The sequence below is a fragment of the Diuraphis noxia genome, unplaced genomic scaffold, assembly GCF_037042655.1.
Source record: "Diuraphis noxia isolate RWA-SAM2 unplaced genomic scaffold, SU_Dnox_SAM2 contig0001, whole genome shotgun sequence".
Lineage (NCBI taxonomy): Eukaryota > Metazoa > Arthropoda > Insecta > Hemiptera > Aphididae > Diuraphis > Diuraphis noxia.
This window is the reverse complement of record NW_028301711.1, coordinates 66618481-66638908: the sequence shown is the minus strand read 5'-3', so window position 1 is coordinate 66638908 and position 20428 is coordinate 66618481. Positions and strand designations below refer to the sequence as shown.

Sequence of the window (20428 nt, the reverse complement as noted above, 5' to 3'; positions counted from 1 at the left end):
CAACACATTTTTTGACCACTTTTCTTTTTAATTTTGCTCATTATTAAAATTAAGTTCAAATAAAACAATGCAAATACAGTAAAACCTCGATAAGACGCTCTCGAAGGGGAAATCGTAAAACCGCGCAATATGCGGGATAGCGTTATAGGCGATATCCCGCCTATTACGCTCTTAAAGCGCTATAGGCGATACCCGCATATTAAAAGCGTTTTAAATGTGATAATATGTATGTACATAGATAGAATAAATTAGAAAAATGTTCATAGTGTGACTTGTTATGTATTACACAGTAACATAAGTTGTATTTAAAATTAATAATAAAAAAACATCAAATATACATACAATAAAATTATTAGGAACATATTTTATAATTATGTATTATTTTCTTGGATTAAAAAAAGTGGTAATGGTTGGTTGTTTCAATACATTATTTTTATATTTATTCAATAAGAAATTTTCCACCCTACCTAGATATAGAAGCATGTTTTCGGAGCCATCAGTTGCAGTAAGTGCCTGTCTCAATGTAGATATTGATTGTACAGTACTAGCGATTAATAATAAATATCAATTACTCGGTCGATAATAGATAAACGTTTCAACGAAATTCTTATCGCTGATTGTATTAATTGGGTTTTTTTCTATTTTAAAATGTTTGAGAAGCCAGCAATTAGAGCGTATTATGCGGGATTACGTAATATGCGGTGGCGTATTAAGCGTCTTTTTTTCAATGTTAAAAGTGTACAATTACCTGGGACCGGTAAAAATCCGCGTGTTAAGCGGGATGGCGTATTAAACGGGAGCGTCTTAACGAGGTTTTACTGTAAACAAATAGTATAAGCTAAAGGGCCAATTCGTTAATAAAAAAGGTACCTTACAAGTCTTACAAAACCACAAAACTACAAAAATTATCCGAGGGAACAAATTTGCTTGTATTGAAGAGTAGGTATAGTATAAAACTATTGAAACTATTGCTACCAACTTGTTTGTAAATTGTCCACTAGGCAGCGCCGTTTTCCGTTGTCTGCAACGAATGGCTCTTAGCAGGAAAAATTTTTTGTAGAATCCATGACGTCAAATCTCATGAAACTGTGATAAGACGGACTATGATAACAATGATAACGAGAATATCAATGTTTTGTTTTTCAAACTTCAACTGAAAGTCTGAAACTTGATGACCTTGCCAGATGATACGATCTTGGTGGGAAAATACGATAATTTAAAGTTTGGTACGATCCCCCACCAAACCATTAAAAATAATAATACTACCTATTAAAATAAATGTTTATTAATAGCAAAATAGTAAATTGTAATATAATATTATATAATATTATTTTTATTTTATAAAATGGTATATTAAAGTATTTTACTATACTATTACCTCTCTGCAAATAAGTAAATAGGGAGTAACGACTATTTTAATAGCAATTATTATTTATAATTAGCAAGAGCAGTACTATTTTATTGATCTTAATCAGTCAGTTCTCAGTTCTTCCATCGTTTGCCTATTGTTAAATCATATTTTATGTTGCATTAAATTATTAATTCTTTTAAAATGAACAGTGAAACTAAAGATAATCCTGATAATCCAAAAAGGGTGAGAACTCCGGAACATATTAAACGATGAAGAGGAGATAGGTAAACTAATTTATTACTACATTGTTGGTGTTGTATGCAGGTGGTCTGGCTCAGAGAATACAATTATTGCTGGTAAATATTTGACTTAAATAAAAGTAGATACATAAATATTCTTAGAGTTGTATATTATAATTGTAACCAAAATGTATAACTGACCAATAGATATTCTCCCCATATTTATATCAAAATAACTTACCTCTTAAGAGGACGTGTCACTAAAACGTGTACGCGTGCAACGGCCGAGAGAATGCGCTATTAAGTCTTTTCACGATGCGCAAGCACGCGACGTTATAGCCACGCCCATTACTCAGTGCCACTCGCGCCCGTTCGGGTCACGAGTCTCGGGACCGCCGTTTATTATTAAATGAACGTTCTACCATGACATATCACGGTAGGTAATATAAAAGTTATAAACCTAAATGCCGATGTATTATTTTTATTATCCGCGCTTACCCAAGAACTATTCTTTTTAAATGTTACTGCTTACCTAATTTTATAAATCAATAAACAGATTGTCAAAAATATAATACAACATAGCTTGATTTGTATTTATTGCATTATTGTCTACTAATTCAAATATCTATATTAAATATATATTTGGGTAGTACCTAAATAAATACAGTGCAATCGAATTAATATTAATTACGTGTTTCATATTTTACATTCAAGTTATATTATTTTCCTTTTTTAAACATAATGATAGTAAATAATAATTAATGAAAATATATCGACATTTATACAAATACATGAAATGTTTCAAATCCTTATAACTATTAGCTTAAAAATAAGCGATATATATTTTGAAAATGTTAATCATAAAAAAATAAAAAAAACAATTTATATTATAGGTACTATAAATTCTTTCTTTTTTTTAATGTTCTCTAAAATGTGTTTCGGCTCTAAAATATCTGACTTCAATAGCCGTTTGCCATACCGTGGATGAACCAATTCGGGCAAAAGACATTCCTTATAAAATCTGTAAAATACATGATTTCAAGTTACAAAATTCAAATATTATGTTATTTACAACTGTAGTTGGTATTTAGTTCGTATTTTTACTTACGTTTCTAACTGAGTTTCCATTTTAGAACTCCAAAAGTTTTTGTCGAATTCAACTACATCATAATGAAGCCAGTGTTCAGAATATACTACAAAATAGCATACCTTCCTCTTTGTTATTTTCAACTGCCCTTGCACTTGGTAGTAGTATGAACTATCTTTTTTTAGTTTCATTTTACCGTCTACAATGCATATATAAGGTATCTGTAAATTATAAATAAAAATCATAGATAGGTAGGTATAATATACTAAACATACGCAGTACGCACTATGTGTCTATGTATATGAAATCGCGCGTTCATGTTTATTTGTATCATAGTTTATAATAATTATTATTTTATTGTACCTTTTTGTTGTCGACTGCAACTTGAATATCAATGGTATCTTTTGTCGATAAAGGACATTTAATTTCAAGTAGAGCTGTATCGCCTACCAAACCATCTGCAGAAAATAAAATAGGTATATACTTTATACGTAGGTAAATACAATATATACGTAATTTACAATGTACATTATACAATATATACATAATATAATAATTATAATAAATCGTATTCACCAGGGCTAGCAGCTAAGTATGGTTTATCTTTGTCGATAAACAAACCACAATTTAAAACTTTAAAATTGGTTAAAGTTTCAAATTTCTTTCTAGCTATATCTTCCATCATTTTTCCATACTCCATCGCCTTGGTTGTTACATTTCCGTAAAGCAAATCATAAACAGTTCCTTTACATGATGTAGTTAAACGCATTTTACAAACTCTACCAAAGTTGGATGCAGTTAGGCGAATTCTGCGTTCAACTTGCCACGTTTGTGAATTCGATTGGTCAATTGTGTCCCTTTCTAACTTATCGATAGCTTCACTAGAAATTGATAATGATTTCATAAAATTATTTTTTTTTTCAACTATATCTCCAGGTGTTTCATAATCGTCTAATGGTTCAGCTAGTCCATAATGTTCATCGGGGCCAAAATTTTTTTTTCGTTTAGCAGTATATTTTTCTTTTTGAAAATGAAGCCTTCTTTTTTGTAAATTACTCAATTTACTTTCACGGGCTTTCAAAAATGTTTACCAACTATTCCTATGTAGGTAAAAAAATTATAAACAATATAAAAATATAAATGTTTAAATAATGAAAAATATAAATACCTGGACTCTTCTTAGTAATTGTTTTATGTATTGATCTAATATATTGTCCTGAAGTATTAAAAGATACTACAGCAGCTTCAATACGGGCGTTGTATGAATTTTTTAGAGCGAAATTAATGCGTTTGCCAGCAATATGTTTGTTGATAATACTATTAAATTGCTCACATATATTATTATCAACATCTAGTAACAAACTTTGGGCATTTTCAACAACTCGATGGTAAATTTGTGATATTTCACTCATTAACCCACACTTTTCCGCTTCAGGTACAACATTTTGTTCACCGATTTTAGAACCATTACAAAAATACGATTCGCAATTTAAATGTTGCCCTAGTAAATGTGATGGTCCATTTTCAATATCCTTTTTTAAATCTAAAATTATTTTATTTTACTTATATTATTTTTACTTGTGATTAAAATATTTATTTGTGTAAAAAACCAAAAATTCATTTTATTAACTACCTTTAATTTTGTTTACTTCACTATCACATAGCGATTTTCTATACTGAATAGCCATAGTTATGGCTGTTCGAAATTTATTGCATTTTTGTTTCTGATTTAATAAATTACGTAAGTGCACTGGATATTTAGTACTTTTGGTTAATTGAGATATTTTTTGACCAAGATTTCTCAATATGTGGTTGCGACATTCAATTTTATCTACTAATAATTTTGGCCCATATGGTAAAGTTTGATGAAGTCGCTTACACACTGAACTGTCTCCATCCCCTAAACATAATATTATTTAGGTACAATAATACAGTAGGTTATACGTCATATAATAGTATGAAGTGTATTTCATGATATTATTGTGATTAAAGTAATCATACCTATAAGTTTATTATATATTAGACCATGCATTTCAATACTCTTCGCAAAACCTTCAGCTATAGCGTCAGCTTCCATACCAGTTGATGTTCCTTTCCAATTTAAAAAACAATTATGAGTTTCAGATATTGTGTTTTTGTTTTTTGAACGTTCGCATATTAAACAATAACGATTACGTATTCCAATGAATAAAATTTTTTTAGTTCTAAACCCAATTATTGTTGCCTAAAATGTAAATTAATAATGTAAGAGTATATATTCTTTTAACTATATCCTCTAAACTTAAATGCATAAAATAATACTATTTAGTCAGCAATATAATATATAATTATTATAAGTATATAATTTAGCAATATAAATTTTATAGAACTTATAGTATCTTACCACTCCAGATAACGAATCGTACTTAGTTTTATAACTTCGCTTACACCACGATCCGTCAGCTACTACAGTTATCATGGGCACTCCATCCGAATTTATATTACCATCTTCAATGGCTAACTTCTTTTCTTCTATTCCTAAATTAATGTATAGACGTACCTATAATAGTTAAAAGTCTACCCTGTTTCCGTGGATATACGGTAAATACCGGATATTATACCGAGTGATCAATTTAATGTAAAAAGACTCGTTTAAACTCATTAAAATTTAAATTTAAAACTATAAAAAAAAAATTTTAATATAATTATAATGACTGACGTCAAATGGATCACTCTGTACATATAGAGAACAGTATCTAGTAAGTACTAAGTTTAACGCAAATATAACATTTTTTTAGCACGCTACTGTATACATAATAAATTATTATATATAAATACAATTATTGTAAGATTTTTATAATTTTATATTGTAATAAATTATCATACCGGCTAGGTATATTTCATCCCACGCAGTTTTATTTATAATTTCACCAATATTTGATTGCAGTTTAATAAACACATTAGGTGAAATACACGGGACATCTATAGACGCTGAAAATTCATTCAGTTGTGTATGACCAATTCCAATTGCAATAGAACCACTAACTGCTGCTTTATTTACTCCTACATATTCAGTTTCACAAGTGTTCTCAGAGTCAATTTTTATTTTAATTCGACAAACTAAACATTTAAACAGCCAAGAACAAAAAAATCCTTTTCTGTGTTCAGAAATTAATTCCATATCTAAGAATGTACAGTCTAGCCCTCCCTTGTGTCTACAATTCAAAATTTGTTTAAATACAAAATTCATATCTACAATTCGACGACCACACAATTCTTTAGAACTAAAAAAATAATTAAAAAATATTTCGCAAAAATTAATTGACTTTTAAAATATTTATATAATATTAGTATAAAGTTGTTAGCAAAGATTAGATACCTTTCAATTTGCTCATTGGACATTTCCACAGAAAGTTGAGTGGAGTTTATAATAGAATTTTCTTGTTCAATTTCTATAAAGGTCGATTGAGCGAGTGGACTAATTTCTGGATATAAATTGAATGTACTGGAATTACTGTTGTTAATATAATTGTTGCCATTTTCAATACTACAATTTGACATGCCGTCAGAAATTTCAATCGCAGATATATCATTAAAACCCGGTATATCAGTCAGTATATCCACACCTGTCACTGTACTATTAAAAATGATTACTTATTATAAGTTATAACACTATAATAGCGTATAAATAGTTAAATATAATATGAAATATGTGTCAACCACATTATTATTTTTAAATAAATAATAATATTATATTATTTAACTAACTTTTGTATTGGAGAATTAAAGTCAGCATTAGAAGTATCCTGATCGATTTCTCTCATAGTACCTTCAGTACTAAATAGATAAAAAAATAAAATAAAAAAACAATATTACTATTAGTGGCGTAGAGTTCAGTTAAAAGTTTTTTAAGCTATTTATATATAATTGAACATTTGAACTATTCAATTTTTCTAATATATTTTTTTTGCGAAATGGCGATAAAAAAGTTTAGGCAGTCTGAAAAATTGTATGAACATTTTTTTGAAATTTATATTGTTCCGAAATCGTTTAAATTAACGATTTATCGTCTTTCACTTGATGTTAAGATTGGCATTCTCTTTACACAATTTTTTTTAAAAATTATTTCATTAATTTTTAGCTATTTATAGGCATCTGAAATCTTTTATTTTTTTTTTTTTTTTATAAATTTCGATAAAAACATTTTGGTTGAGTCAAAACATTTGAGCAGAGTGAGTTCCCGGTTATATTTTTCTAATTACATATTGGTGTATAATGTATATTATAAAAATTAATGCGACAATTTCAAAATAATATCTTTATTATTTCAATCAATATTTCATTTTTTGTCTCTCTTGAAAAGTTATAAAAAGTGGACTTGTCCCCTTTCTGCTGTTAGCAATTCATATGGCTAATACTAATTTTATTTTTTTAAACACTATTTAAAATTAGTACTAATATAATACGAATTTATAAACATAACAATTTAAAACGTAAATAATCACCTACACGGCGCAACTGTGTACAAGTCATATAGTATTTTTAGAAACGAATTTAGTACATAGGTAAGGGTTCTACGACAATTGAGCGAAAGAAATCGAGCGAACGTAAATGAGCGAATGAAAAAGAGCAAATACAAAATACAAAATGAGCGAAAACATATAGAGTGAAAAAATAAATATTATATATAGGTTAATATATCGGAAAGAAAAAGTACATAAAGATATCGAATATTGTTATAAATTGACCACTCATGGTAAACAATTATTTGTTTTATAATATGACAGTATCGATGACTATGGTTTGTCAAACCAACGAATTATAATTTTTTGCACATCTGATAGTTTCAATTTGGAAGTTCATAAAAACCCTTCAAAATCAACAGACTTTAGTGGATATGCAGTTACATCAAATTAATAGTGGCATACGTTCCTCTAATAAAAAAAAATACAAAACTACCCAAAGCTATAATGTCAATGTATTTATTGATAATATGATAATTATAAAATATAATAATAATATGTCAAATATAATAGTCAAATTTATACGTCAACAATTACGAGTAAAATTATAAAATAAATGTAATAAAATATAATTTAGTAATAAATTTAAAATTTAAAAATCAATTTGTGGTGGCCAAGGATTTGCAATATTATTTAGTAAAAATTTGAACTTTTCTTCATCACGATAAGTATATTCCTCCACATAAATGTACAACAAGTTATACTACTACCAGCGTGACAGCATGGTTTTGACTATATGTCTAAGTGTCCTAAAAGATACCCAGCAAGTCTATAAAAATTACGATAAGTGCGATTGTAACGACACTGGAAAAAATAGAATTACAAATAGAATCGCGTATAAAACGGCCTCGCAATTATCTATAATATGAGGTAGTGGCGATAACGCATATTATGTGGCGCGCGGTAGTCGCGATAACGCACAAGTACCAAAAAACTATATATAATGATTTTGGGGAAAAATAAAAAAATATTGTTGACGATTATTATAATATTCCCACACTTCAATATTTAAAAGGTATTACGTATAATTTTTCATTGCAAGTATAAATTTAATTATTTATTTTAATTATATTATAATATTAAATTACTAAGTATGACAAATATGGACAAAAATTAAACATAATTATGTATTAATTATAATGTGCAAATGATTTATTTTAATTATATTATAATATTATATTTTTTTCGCTCTATATGTTTTCGCTCATTTTGTATTCGCTCTTTTTCTTTCACTCAATTGTCGGGATACCATTGGTAATATGTAAAAAATATAAAACAATAGCTAGTGTTGGAGAAAATAAGTATGCACTTACCTTATAGTTTTACATAAATCCAATCTAAAATTTAAAAGGTACGTACCTGTCCTACATATTCGTCATATTCGTAAGATGGACAGACATTTGTAGACTACTCTAATAATTTTATACAAATCAAAATGATGACACTATATTATAGTACTTACGGTTGGTTTTTACAGAGTTTTTTCATACGTAAACCTACAGCTTTTTTTCCAGTAGATCTTTTTTTGGATCGAAATTTTTTTGGTGACATTTTTATATTAACAAATTCTAGAGTAGACAAGTCGATGAATAATAATTTATAAATAACTAGGTACTTTACTGTTCACTAGACAAACATTCAACTAAAAGCGACTTGTTGTCTACTGTAGTACTGTTGTATGGTTGTCCTTATATTGGTATAGTAAAAATAAACAAAATTAAATTATTGCATAATATAGAAACCATAGATATAATATTATATTAACTATTATGTCTATGATTGAAAGTATTCCAGGAAATTATTACGGGCGCGCTAAATGCAGATAAGCGCGCGGCGCTGCGGCCCAGATCCGGACAACTTTATCGTGGTGGGGGAAATCGTGTTCGCTATTACAACGACCGTAGGCAGCAGCACATTACAGCCAAAAATATTTAATAAAATTGAAATGTTTATGTAAAAACTGTTTCGCGCGGGAAAGAACCGAGAAGGCAATAGTTATAACTAAGAAACGAAATTTTCACCACATAAAAAGGAGAATTTTGTCTGTGCAATGTCGTTTTAATTTTTTTGATATCACTTGTACAAAAAAAGTTCTCGTTGTTTCAAAATCCATTATTTTTCTATTTTTTTAACATGAATATTTTTTTTTGTATAAGTGATATCAAAAAAACAAAAACGATATTGCACAGACAAAATTCTCCTTTTTATGTGGTGAAATTTTCGTTTCTTAGTTACAACTATAGCCTTCTCGGTTCTTTCCCGCGTGAAATGGTTTTTACGGACGAATTTACAGATGTCAAACGTCCTCTTAAGTTTTAGTGGTTATAAAAATGGGTATTAACAAGATTAAATATTGAATGATTTTAATTAATTGTAGTTACAAAAATCATTAATTTGCCCAGCCTTGGTAAATAGTACATACAGATTCAAAATATGATAAAGTAAAAAAAAATTAACTTATTAGGTACCCAGAATATTTATCTACCTACTTTAATTTAACGCTCACATAATGAATACTTTATAAAAATAAAACTGATCCAGTCATCGACAGTTTCACAATAAAACACAAAAAACACAACATTTCTCCAGGTACTTATATCGTTATCCTAGGCAGAATTAAACAATATTAGACACAAATAACAAAATTACCAAGTGGCAAGTACGATATTTACCAGCAATAATGGTATTCACTGAGTCAGAGCACATACATACAACACCAACAATGTAGTAATAAATTAGTTTACCTTCTATATTTTCAAAATGTAACAATTTCGTCTCAATATTTACATTATGTATACTCTGTAAATGAACAATCAATCCAGACATTGATGAAAAGGATTTCAGACATAACGAACATAATGATGGACGCTGTACATTTTTCATCAAATGGCTTTTGACATGCTGAATCAAAACCTTTTTTAAGTCAAAAGTTTCGTTACAATCATTGCATGTGTATAAATTACGTTTAATAACTTTAGTTTTTTTTAAGTCTTTATGTTTAATCCTCATATGCTTGTTAAAACCTGAAATTGATTGAAACTTTGCTTCGCAAACTTCACAGGAATACATAATGTTGTTCGTAAAAGTTTAAACTTATAGAACTTGATTTAAGTGAAGTAAAAGCAAATTCAAGTTTCAGACTTTCAGTTGAAGTTTGAAAAACAACATTGATATTCTCGTTATCATTGTTATCATAGTCCGTCTTATCACAGTTTCATGAGATATGACGTCATGGATTCTACAAAAAAATTGTCCTGGTAAGAGCCATTCGTTGTCTGCACGGTGTCTATAATGCGATAATGTAAATAGGCCAGTTGCATTATAATAAAAACAAAAATGACTGAATGCAACAACAGACTAGTGCTACTATCTAGGGGGAAAAAAAGAAACTGAATAGGCCGGTTTTGCTTTTATATTAATTACACAATTTTGAATAACGTGGTACAGTTGTTTCAATTTTTCATTTTTTGTGGTTTAGGCCACTTTTGCGCTCAACGCCTCATATATAGGTACAATATACAAAACGTATAAAAAAAAACCAATAAAGACATCTCCATTTAAAATGAATACAAAACATGAATTCCTTCCTAACCAGCTTTAATAATGACATTATCCTATAACTATTATGATTTTATATAATACTATATTTACATATCAACTTCATCTTGATTTGATCAAACAATATTATTTAACCAAATGCATTAAATTATAACGTAACAAAACCATACATCATTTAAATTGACTTTAAAATCTGATAAACTAGGTAATAAGTTACAGTTACAATATAATTTGTATTCATCTCAAAAATCATGCTATTAAGATTTGTTACATAAATAATAAATATGTATCAATGTATCATTAAGTTTGCAATTAAAACAACATTAATTTATAACCAATCAATAATCATCATTTAAAACTAAGCCAAGTATACAACTTACATTCTGGGGCCATCTACATAAGTTATATAATATAATATCCATTTAGTTAATAGTAATATAAATAAATTTGTTAAGTATAAAATAATTTAAACAACAACATACAGTTTGAAATTGTATTATAATTAAATATCTACAGGGACCATCATTTAATAGCATAGTGTTCGGTTAGTTAAACACCAAATACCTATCAAGATTAAATAAAATGTTAAATAAATGTGGAGAAAATTGAAAAAAAAATTAATATCGCACAACATATATTTATTATTATACACCTATATTTTCTTAAATTTTCGACAATAACTTACAAATTATCAAGTGGTAATCAGAAAATAATTAAAATTAAATATAAGCAGACATTGGACAGCTACATTTATGCAAATTATAATTATTATTTTTATTTTAAAGTTACATTTCAATGATTATGCAAAAAATTGATTTTGAGTATTACATTCATCTCAGAATCTAAAATAAAAATATCATAATTAGGCTATAAAGGAACCAGAAAAAAAGATCAGTTTAATATTAAATCCAAATTGACTGAAACTGAACATCAAAAAACCATTTAACACTAAGAAAGCCTCACAATTTAGATATACCTAAGTGAAATATAACTTGTTCGGTTTGAATCATATTGTATAAGTAAAAAGTGTACTCTAACCAATTATGTGTATTATATTATATTAATAATAAAAGGATAAAAAAAAATTGCAAATATCACCCAACATTTCTAAAAATATAGAAAATTACGACTTATCAACAAATATGAAGCTCAGTATCTTATTGAGGCTCTGCAGAATCAATACATTTTTTTTATAAATATTACTTAAACACTTGATAAACATAATTACATTTTTAAAAGTATAAAGATTGATGCTCAACTGATACAAAAATAATTTATTTATAAATTAAAATATAATTTCATTTTTAAAACCAAATAACAAGAATTACCCATGTTATTTCTCAGGTGTATATCTATTACTTATAGATACATTAATTATTTGGAATAAATGTCATTTGTTGAAACTGCTTAATAATTACATATACATAAAAATATATTGGCATACTTTGTATCATGTGGTTAATCTCTGGGTAGGGTATATATACAGGCATAATTAATTTAAATGAAATAACCAAAATTAATATGAGTAAAGCATACATCAATTGGACAAAAAATAAAACCAAAAGCTTGTTCAAATTCTTATTTTAAAGGATGTCAGCACACTATTTGTTTTTTGCTCTTATACAGACTTGCAAGCAGATTTTAGTTCAGCAGAACCAGCTTTTTATTGTTATTTTTTATATTAGAATGAACTGACCAGACTTTTAACTCAAAATTATTGAACAAAAAATTGAGAAAATTATCCATCATTGTGAATTTTAAATAATCGATAACACAGTATACAATACTTATGTTAATTTTATCAAGAAACATATTTAACTGTGTCAGTTAAAACTAACTAGACTGGTATTTAAGCAGCATACAAGATTCATCCAAATAATATATAATATAAATTAGCACAAATTACATATTAAACATATTAGGTAGGTATCCATATTATTCTTATCTTAATAATATGTATTAATTCACACTAAAAATATGAGATGTCTTGAGGTTTACCTATATGAAAACCACACAAACATACTAATTAATACTTTTATTTACAATTAATACTTGCCCAAATACAAGCCATGCCTACATAAAAAAAAGATTTATATTATCCCTATCAATTATGCATTTGCAGGGATCTATAAATAATAATTGTAAGTAAACAAACAAATAAGTATTTTTTTTTTTTTATTTGGTCTTCTCTTGGTGTTTAACACAAATTCCTGTCAGTCAATAAAAAAAACAACTATAATTCTAATCTGATATTATACAGGTTGTCCCGTGAGGATTTACTCATTGCAATATCTCCCGAAATAATGGTGATATCGAAATCCTGGTTTTGTAATAAGACTCACAGGGATAAGAATTACGATTATTTCATATTTTAATTGATTTTAATGTTTTGGTAAAAAAGTATATAATACTCATTTTGTAGAGTTTATTTTTCTGAAGATATTGACGTTTCAAAATTTTATTTTCATTAATTTCCTGATTTTTAATATTTTTAACCTAACCTAACAAGTTTCGAGAAAAATTGCGAATTATTTAACACCGTAATGTTATCCAACATGTGACCCGCCACCCCGCGCTCATTCCCATTCAACCGGCTGAATTATACCTTTCGTGTTCCTAATACTCGTAGTTATAAATTATAATCATATTTTATTTCTTCAAAACTAGAAAAAGTATTAAAAATCAAAAAATCAATAAAAATAAAATTTTGAAACGTCAATATTTTCAGAAAAATAAACTCTACAAAATGGCTATCTTTAATATTTTTGGAAATAATTAAATAAAAAAATATATTTTTTACATTTTTTTACAAAAACATTAAAATAAATTAAAAAATGAAATAATTGTAGTTCTTATCCCTGTGAATCTTATTATAAAACCAGAATTTCGATATCTCCATTATTTCGTGAGATATCGCAATGGGTAAATCCTCTGGAGACACCCTGTAGCCATGTCCAGTTTTCAGCACTAAAATAAAACTACACAATAGGTATAACATAATGCATTTATGACTGATTTAAATAAGTGACAACCATGGTAAATCAATATTGAGTTCAAAATGAAACTTTTCAATAACTTTAAGACTAAGACCATCAAAAATCTAATCAATCATTTTAGCTGTTCTAAAGAACTAAATCTCTATGCGATACTTTTGTTCATAAAAGAATGATTAACTCTTCATAAACTCTTTGCATTTGGTGTAATGTATGTGCTCATTATTTTTATTTAGTAACGCAGTTTTGATTACGAAGACGCCTTGACATACGTGCAGAAGATGCCACAGTAGCTAATGCATAAGATGGTTGTGTTTCGTTTGTTACTCTGATCAAAAAAATAAAAATAAATAAATATTAGATATTTACATTAAAATCCACCGATATATGTTGTGTTCCAGAATTGAATAGTTACTTTTAATTAATGTAAAAATTTTGATATCGCCATTTTGTAAATGTTTTGTTGAATTAAAAAATAAAACTCAATTAAAATAAAATTTTTTGACAAAAAGCAATATTAAATTAGAGTTTAAGTACTGATAATTACAATTTTCACAAACAATATACATAGTTAATGCAATTGGTACATTTCTAATGTAATACAACCAATGTATACAAGATGTGTACTATGTCATCCATTTAATATCAGACACTCAATTATATTTAAAAATGTATTAATATATAAAAAATATTGATTTTTCAATGAAAAATTACATATAACTTTCAATTTTAGAACACACTACATTTTTAAAACTTATTATAAAAAGGGTAATTACGTTGTGACAGTTTCTGATGGTTTTGTTGTTTTGGTGCTAGTTTTACATGCAGTTAGAGGTTTTGTATTTTTTTTTCCAATCATGGAAGTCTTTAAATTACTTCTTGTGATAGTAACTGAAGTTGGAGCAATATTTTTCTTCACCAGATTATTCATACCCATTCCAATAGATGCATTTGTAACTCGACGAATATTTTTTAATGCTGAAAATGTACTTTTAGGCTTAGGGTCTTCGGTTTTTGAGGCTGATCTCTTTTGTCTCAAGTTTGGTACATTTGGTACAGATACATCACTTTGGATATCAGGAAGCGCATGATTGTCCGTTTTCAATTTATTTTTTAAAACAGATGATATTCTGGTTTGTTTGTACTATAAATAATTAAATAAAATTAACAAAATTATTTTATACCAACAAATTCTATAGATTACCTCTTCAGATTTTTCATATTCTATTACACTATCACCACCACTAATGAATTGTTCCTCGTTACTAATGTGTAACTGAGGTGGAGGATCTACATACTCATAAGCATTAGAATTGGAAGTATGTCGCTTAACACTATACACCCCATTTGTAAACCGTTTATATTTGTTGACAGCATTTTTTTGTTTTTCTCGCCATTGTTTACCAAGAGTTGTAAGATAACTTTCTTTACTATATAATAAATATTATATTTAAAATAAAACACTGATATTATAAGTGAGAAGTTGAATAAACTAAAAAACATATTTTCTAACTTTTAGATACTTATAATTTGAACTTAGGTTCTTACTTGATAAGCCATTGTTGTTGCACACCAATTACTGAACCAGGTCGACATATACGAGTCCATGCTATAGCTTCTACTGCTGTAAATGACCAATGCTTCACAATATATGAAGCCACTAAACAACCAGTTCTTCCCAATCCAGCTAAAGATAATAATTAATAAATATCTAAAAGATAAGTATATGTGATGAATTACATTTACCTTTACAATGTACAGCAACTGCACCTGCATGATTAGCTACATTAGTTTCATTATTTATGATTATGTTTGGAGTGATTTCATTTGATTCATATTTCTCATTATTTGTATGTTCAGCTTCACAACTATCATCAATATATTGCTCACAGAGATGTAGAAAGCATTTGAGTATAGAATCTGAAGGTGGTGTACCATCAGTAAAGAACAAATCTGTATGTTGAATATTGGCTACAGCTACAAAGGTACGTTTAGCATCATACGTCTTTTTACTGTTTAATCTAACAACATGCTTGACATTGTTTTCTTTAAAATATGGGTAATAGTAAGCTGGGGAATGTATCTGATAGCCAGCTATTAATATAAATATCAAAAAATAATTAATAAGACTTCATAGAAAACTTAAATAAAAATTATAATATGTGTAAATACATTTATCTATATAATCTCGAGAATGCGGTGATGAAAATGCCAATAAGGTAGCAGGAACAATCCAATTAATATCGCCATATTTCACAGTCTAAAGAAACATTTTATAGTAGCAAATAAATAACACATTTAAATTTATACTAACCTCATATTTTTCATATTCATCCAAATCAAAGTCACTCATATCAAAAAATCCATACCATTTAGCTTTGTATAAGGCATTTACACATTCTTCAACTGACACTGAATATTCTGATTGCAACAAGCATGATGCATCTCTAATAGTGTTAACACATACATTATTAATACACAATAAATTTTTTTAACCTTATATTTACCTAAATGGAATATATTTATGTTTATATTGTTTTGATAACATATTATATGTTTGGTGTGCTGTCCAATTATATTCAATTACCTATGACATTAAAAAATATAAATGTAAAAAGTGTATATGTTACATACAATGTTGCTGTACAAAGTAACTAGATTGTACAAGTTACATTATACAATTTGCAATATCTACAATAATCACTGTACAAATTGCGAAATGTACCTTCATTGTACAAATCACAAAATTTAAAAGCATATTATAAAAATTACAAATCGTATACAATAACATATTACTGTAAAGTGTACACAGTACACATTGTGATATGAAATAAAATACGTAAATCTATAATAAGATGTATAATAATTTCATTTGTTGTTTTTCCAACGTTATGTGGAATCTAACGTATTAATAAAGGTATAATGCAATAAAAATGATACATTTTATCCAAACGACTTTACTATAAGTACTGCCGTTGAGTCGTTCAGAAGTATAATTTAAACAGATTTTAATATGGACTTGTGCATTGTAATCGGAACTGCTGCAATATTTCAACTTATATTAGTGTGATTATAGTATTACACAATCGGGCAAAATGAGTGAAGTTGAAAATAATATTAATTAAAGTTTTTTTTTATATGATATACTAATATGTAATATTTGTTAAGAAAATATTTTTAAAACATATCACTTATTATATTGTAATGTATATAACTTTATATTAAAATATCCAGTATTACTATTTATTTGTTAATAATAATTAAGACTTTAAAACTAGCAGTATTCTTGTGATTTGAACAGTGAAGATACATTTCGCAATTTATACAGTGATTATTGTGTATATCGCGAATTGTAAAATGAAACTTGTACAATCTAGTTACATTGTACAGCAAAATTGTACAATTCGCGATGTGTACAAAAATCACTGTACAAATTGCGAAATGTACAATTCCGGACATTGTATGTAACATATACATTGTTAGTGCGTTAGTATGTGAACTAACCAAATATGAACAAATAAGAAAAGCTGCATTTGACCTTTTTTTTTGATCACCAATATGAGCACAGTGAATAACTCTCTTATAAACCTAAAAAATATTTAAAAACTAATTAGATAGAAGTAAATTTCAACATTGATAATACAACAAGTACAAATGAACTATGAATAATAATGGTTTATATTATTTGGTTAATATTATTGGTTATATGGTTAATATTTATGAATAATATTGATTTTATAAATTTTTATAAAAGCTATTTTAAAGAAAAAGTTAAGATTTATAAATATTATTTATTTATTTATTTTAATATAGGCAAACAAGTTTCAATATTTATTTCAATAAAATAAACAGAAACAAAATGTTTTAAAATTACTTCAAAACTTCTCTATAACAGACCCTCTATATGCAATTTCTAACTCTCTATGATGAAAAACTCTTAATAACGGAAAAATATTAGGTTCCAAGCGATTCCGTTGTAGAGAGGTTTTACTGTATGTGAAATATCTATAAAAGTAGTTATTAAAACAAATCAATAAAATCAGAATTTAAAAAATGAAGAATTACAACATTACATTTTTAAAGTTTATAAACAAAATTGATTATGTACATAGCACACCTGATATGTGTCTAATATTATATATTATATTATAATACTTAGGTTATTAATGTACAATAGATTTAATTTTTATAAAATCTGGTCAAGCTTCCATTGTTATAATTTTAACTTCAGTATTTTTTCTGGCGAAATAGTGAATTTAGTTGGTGCATTCGGGAGGTAAAATCATAAGCATTTCTAATACATATGACTTTTTTTTATAATGTAAGTCAAAAAACAATTTTTTTGCTTGATAAAAAATTCTTGAAAAAAATTCTTCATAAATTGTGTTAATGAACATTTAAAAAATAGAAGTGTATCCACTAAATTTCTTATTATCTGAAGTTTATTTATTAAAAACAATCACGGTAAAATCACAACAAATAGCATATTATTATGAGTTTGAAAATCATATAAATGTTTTTTTTTACACCCTAGATTTTAAAATTTGATACAAAATTCATAATATGTTTGTCTAGCTTAAAACAAAAAAAAAAAAATATCTATTAAAAAGTCAAACTAAATATTGGTGAACGTTCGAAGTTAAAATTTTTACAAAATTAGACATTCTCGATTTCTCATGAAACAGACTTCTTATTTTGTTGTGATTCAAAAACGAATAACTACATATATTTGTAATCTAAACAAAATGTTTATTTTATCATTTTCCATACTTGATAAAATTTTCAAAATATTTTTACTTTTCTTAAGCTGTTTATGGACATTTTAAATTTTATAAAATTACATTAAATGATTATAAGCTTATTATTTTCTTTTTAAATTATTTGATACATGATTAAAATAAGATTATCATATATTTTATTTTTAATCAAAAAAAGTCTTACTCACTTTAAACTTATCTCGTAGTATACCAATATAACGATATATCATAGCTAAATTTAAAGGACCAAAGTCACTATAAAAACCATCATACACTAAATTGTCATCAACATTTAAATAAAATACATCGTTATCCTTCAATGCATTTTTCCAATCCTTAAAATTTTGAAGTGTTGTTGGACCTTTATGATTAGATAACACCATAAAATAAAGTCGATCTGAAAATTAAAAATCAGCCAAATTAAAATATTTTGACAAATATTAAGTTAAACTTACTTTCAATAAATTCTGAAAGTTCAGCGACTTCCAATCTATTAGCGTCATCACTAACCATCAAAGCGTTGAATTCAAATGACATTTTCTAGTCGTTTTTTTCCCGGTCGACTGACTGACCTACTAAAATGTAATAATAGTAAAAGTACTGATGATGACAATGTTTAGTGTTCTGCTATCCATCCTACACTGCTAATTCAACGAAAGCCCACACATAACAAATTATGATTAAAACACCTACACCAAAAATCATATGTCCGCCTACTTACTCCTTTTAATGTAGGTGTGTCTTCCGGATTCTATAATATGTATTCTAAAATATCAAAAATAAATATATTACGATTAAGAACAATTTCAGATTAAAAACAAGCAGATGGATAGTCAATTTATGGACATCACAACTACCTACTTTCATTATGCATGCTTCTATACTTTGCACACTATTTCAGTATGTATAGGTTTTGTTTAGAATCAATAACAATTCATGTCGACACATTTAAATTAGTAGCTCGAAAAATAATATTTTTGGTAATTACACAATAACCGACCCGACATAAGTAAATTAATAATTATTACATACTAGTTACCAATTACTATTGCTACTACATCAACTGTTGAATACTTTGTACGATAAAATAATACAATTAATCAAATAGTTATTAATTATTAACTGTATTTTGTCGGAGTTTGTGTAATTAAATGTAGCGTTTTAATTTATATTTTCAATTTTCGTACCTATCTAGACGATCACGATGATGTAGGTAAATGTTTTCATGCTACACCAAGATTTTGTTATTATACACATGTTTCATAAGCTGATAACATAATTCAGGGTTCCCAAACGCAGGCGTTATCATGGGCGGATGACAATACCGAAATACGCCGGCATCGGGCATACGCATACTGCCGACTTAAATTAATTTTTATTAGTTGATCGCCTCTTATGAATTAGTTCATATGTAAATTAAGGTGTTGACATAAAGAATCGAGTTTGATCAACAGTACGAGCAGACGGCTCACTAAAATGTTAAATTTTGGTCGTGTTTAAAAATTAAGATCTTTTATTATAATAATATATTATATAGGTACCTACTGAATCCCGGATGAAAAGTCAGGGGACAAAAAGTCCATTTTGAAAAAAAATGAACAAAAAGTCCGAAAATATAATTAAAAAATATTTTATTACATTTTCATCTTTAATTATATTATATATTAGTATTTCAAACTACTCAAACAAATTATTCAATACAAACATCGATACTACAATAATTATAATAGGTAATTTTAAATAATTCAATACAAATCATTTTGTGTAGTATGAAATACCAATTTATAATATAATAATTATAGATGAAAATGTAATAAAATATTTTAATTATATTTTCGGACTTCTTAACAGATTATCGCACATACTACCTACCAACGATTCATTAATGATTTAACATTTAAAATTTAAATCACAAAAAACTATTAGAAATTAACGTTGCTC

The 20428-nt window shown here is 27.0% G+C and overlaps 4 protein-coding genes across 7 annotated transcripts; all 4 read right to left on the bottom strand.

The window, feature by feature from the left end:
- Positions 1-2343: 2343 nt before the first annotated feature.
- On the bottom strand, positions 2344-3753 carry LOC149061371 (uncharacterized). The gene is made up of 4 exons (XM_089216118.1): positions 3254-3753; positions 3041-3135; positions 2699-2898; positions 2344-2611 (listed from the first exon to the last, which is right to left on the bottom strand). The coding sequence occupies exons 1-4, from the start codon at positions 3579-3581 to the stop codon at positions 2473-2475; spliced, it is 762 nt and encodes a 253-aa protein (XP_089072244.1). The 5' UTR covers positions 3582-3753; the 3' UTR covers positions 2344-2472.
- Positions 3754-3766: 13 nt separating this feature from the next.
- Positions 3767-6866, bottom strand: LOC149061370 (uncharacterized). The gene is made up of 6 exons (XM_089216117.1): positions 6036-6866; positions 5543-5940; positions 5061-5194; positions 4679-4901; positions 4311-4577; positions 3767-4220 (listed from the first exon to the last, which is right to left on the bottom strand). Exons 1-6 carry the CDS (start codon positions 6215-6217, stop codon positions 3778-3780), a joined length of 1647 nt encoding a protein of 548 aa, XP_089072243.1. The 5' UTR covers positions 6218-6866; the 3' UTR covers positions 3767-3777.
- Positions 6867-9525: 2659 nt separating this feature from the next.
- Positions 9526-10435, bottom strand: LOC149061369 (zinc finger protein 423-like). The gene is made up of 2 exons (XM_089218220.1): positions 9852-10435; positions 9526-9785 (listed from the first exon to the last, which is right to left on the bottom strand). Exons 1-2 carry the CDS (start codon positions 10246-10248, stop codon positions 9781-9783), a joined length of 402 nt encoding a protein of 133 aa, XP_089074346.1. The 5' UTR covers positions 10249-10435; the 3' UTR covers positions 9526-9780.
- A 138-nt stretch (positions 10436-10573) lies between these two features.
- Cdc14 (cell division cycle protein 14) lies at positions 10574-19716 on the bottom strand. 4 transcript variants are annotated; one of them, XM_089218218.1, is made up of 13 exons: positions 19349-19716; positions 19209-19252; positions 18943-19131; positions 18676-18884; positions 17235-17318; positions 16238-16317; positions 16045-16177; positions 15903-15990; positions 15477-15824; positions 15279-15417; positions 14935-15160; positions 14507-14874; positions 10574-14058 (listed from the first exon to the last, which is right to left on the bottom strand). In XM_089218218.1, the coding sequence occupies exons 3-13, from the start codon at positions 19022-19024 to the stop codon at positions 13959-13961; spliced, it is 1857 nt and encodes a 618-aa protein (XP_089074344.1). In that variant the 5' UTR covers positions 19025-19131; positions 19209-19252; positions 19349-19716; the 3' UTR covers positions 10574-13958. The 4 variants fall into 4 exon arrangements, with proteins under 4 accessions (XP_089074344.1, XP_015374612.2, XP_089074342.1 ...); XM_015519126.2 differs by having other exon boundaries at positions 18943-19128; XM_089218216.1 differs by having other exon boundaries at positions 18943-19062.
- Between the last annotated feature and the right edge of the window lie 712 nt (positions 19717-20428).

Excerpts from the sequence above, each read along its gene's own strand:
- LOC149061371 (XM_089216118.1), bottom strand. The coding sequence starts at position 3,581 with ATGAAATCATTATCAATTTCTAGTGAAGCTATCGATAAGTTAGAAAGG. Across the intron at positions 3,136-3,253 it reads ATACTTAGCTGCTAGCCCTG|ATGGTTTGGTAGGCGATACA; the intron begins GTGAATACGATT and ends TATTTTCTGCAG. Across the intron at positions 2,612-2,698 it reads ATGGAAACTCAGTTAGAAAC|ATTTTATAAGGAATGTCTTT; the intron begins GTAAGTAAAAAT and ends TGTATTTTACAG.
- LOC149061370 (XM_089216117.1), bottom strand. The coding sequence starts at position 6,217 with ATGTCAAATTGTAGTATTGAAAATGGCAACAATTATATTAACAACAGT. Across the intron at positions 5,195-5,542 it reads GGATGAAATATACCTAGCCG|GAATAGAAGAAAAGAAGTTA; the intron begins GTATGATAATTT and ends ACATTAATTTAG. Across the intron at positions 4,221-4,310 it reads TGAAGTAAACAAAATTAAAG|ATTTAAAAAAGGATATTGAA; the intron begins GTAGTTAATAAA and ends AAATAATTTTAG.
- LOC149061369 (XM_089218220.1), bottom strand. The coding sequence starts at position 10,248 with ATGTATTCCTGTGAAGTTTGCGAAGCAAAGTTTCAATCAATTTCAGGT.
- Cdc14 (XM_089218218.1), bottom strand. The coding sequence starts at position 19,024 with ATGTCATTTGAATTCAACGCTTTGATGGTTAGTGATGACGCTAATAGA. Across the intron at positions 15,418-15,476 it reads AGTTGCTGTACATTGTAAAG|CTGGATTGGGAAGAACTGGT; the intron begins GTAAATGTAATT and ends TATTATCTTTAG. Across the intron at positions 14,875-14,934 it reads AATATGAAAAATCTGAAGAG|TACAAACAAACCAGAATATC; the intron begins GTAATCTATAGA and ends AATTATTTATAG.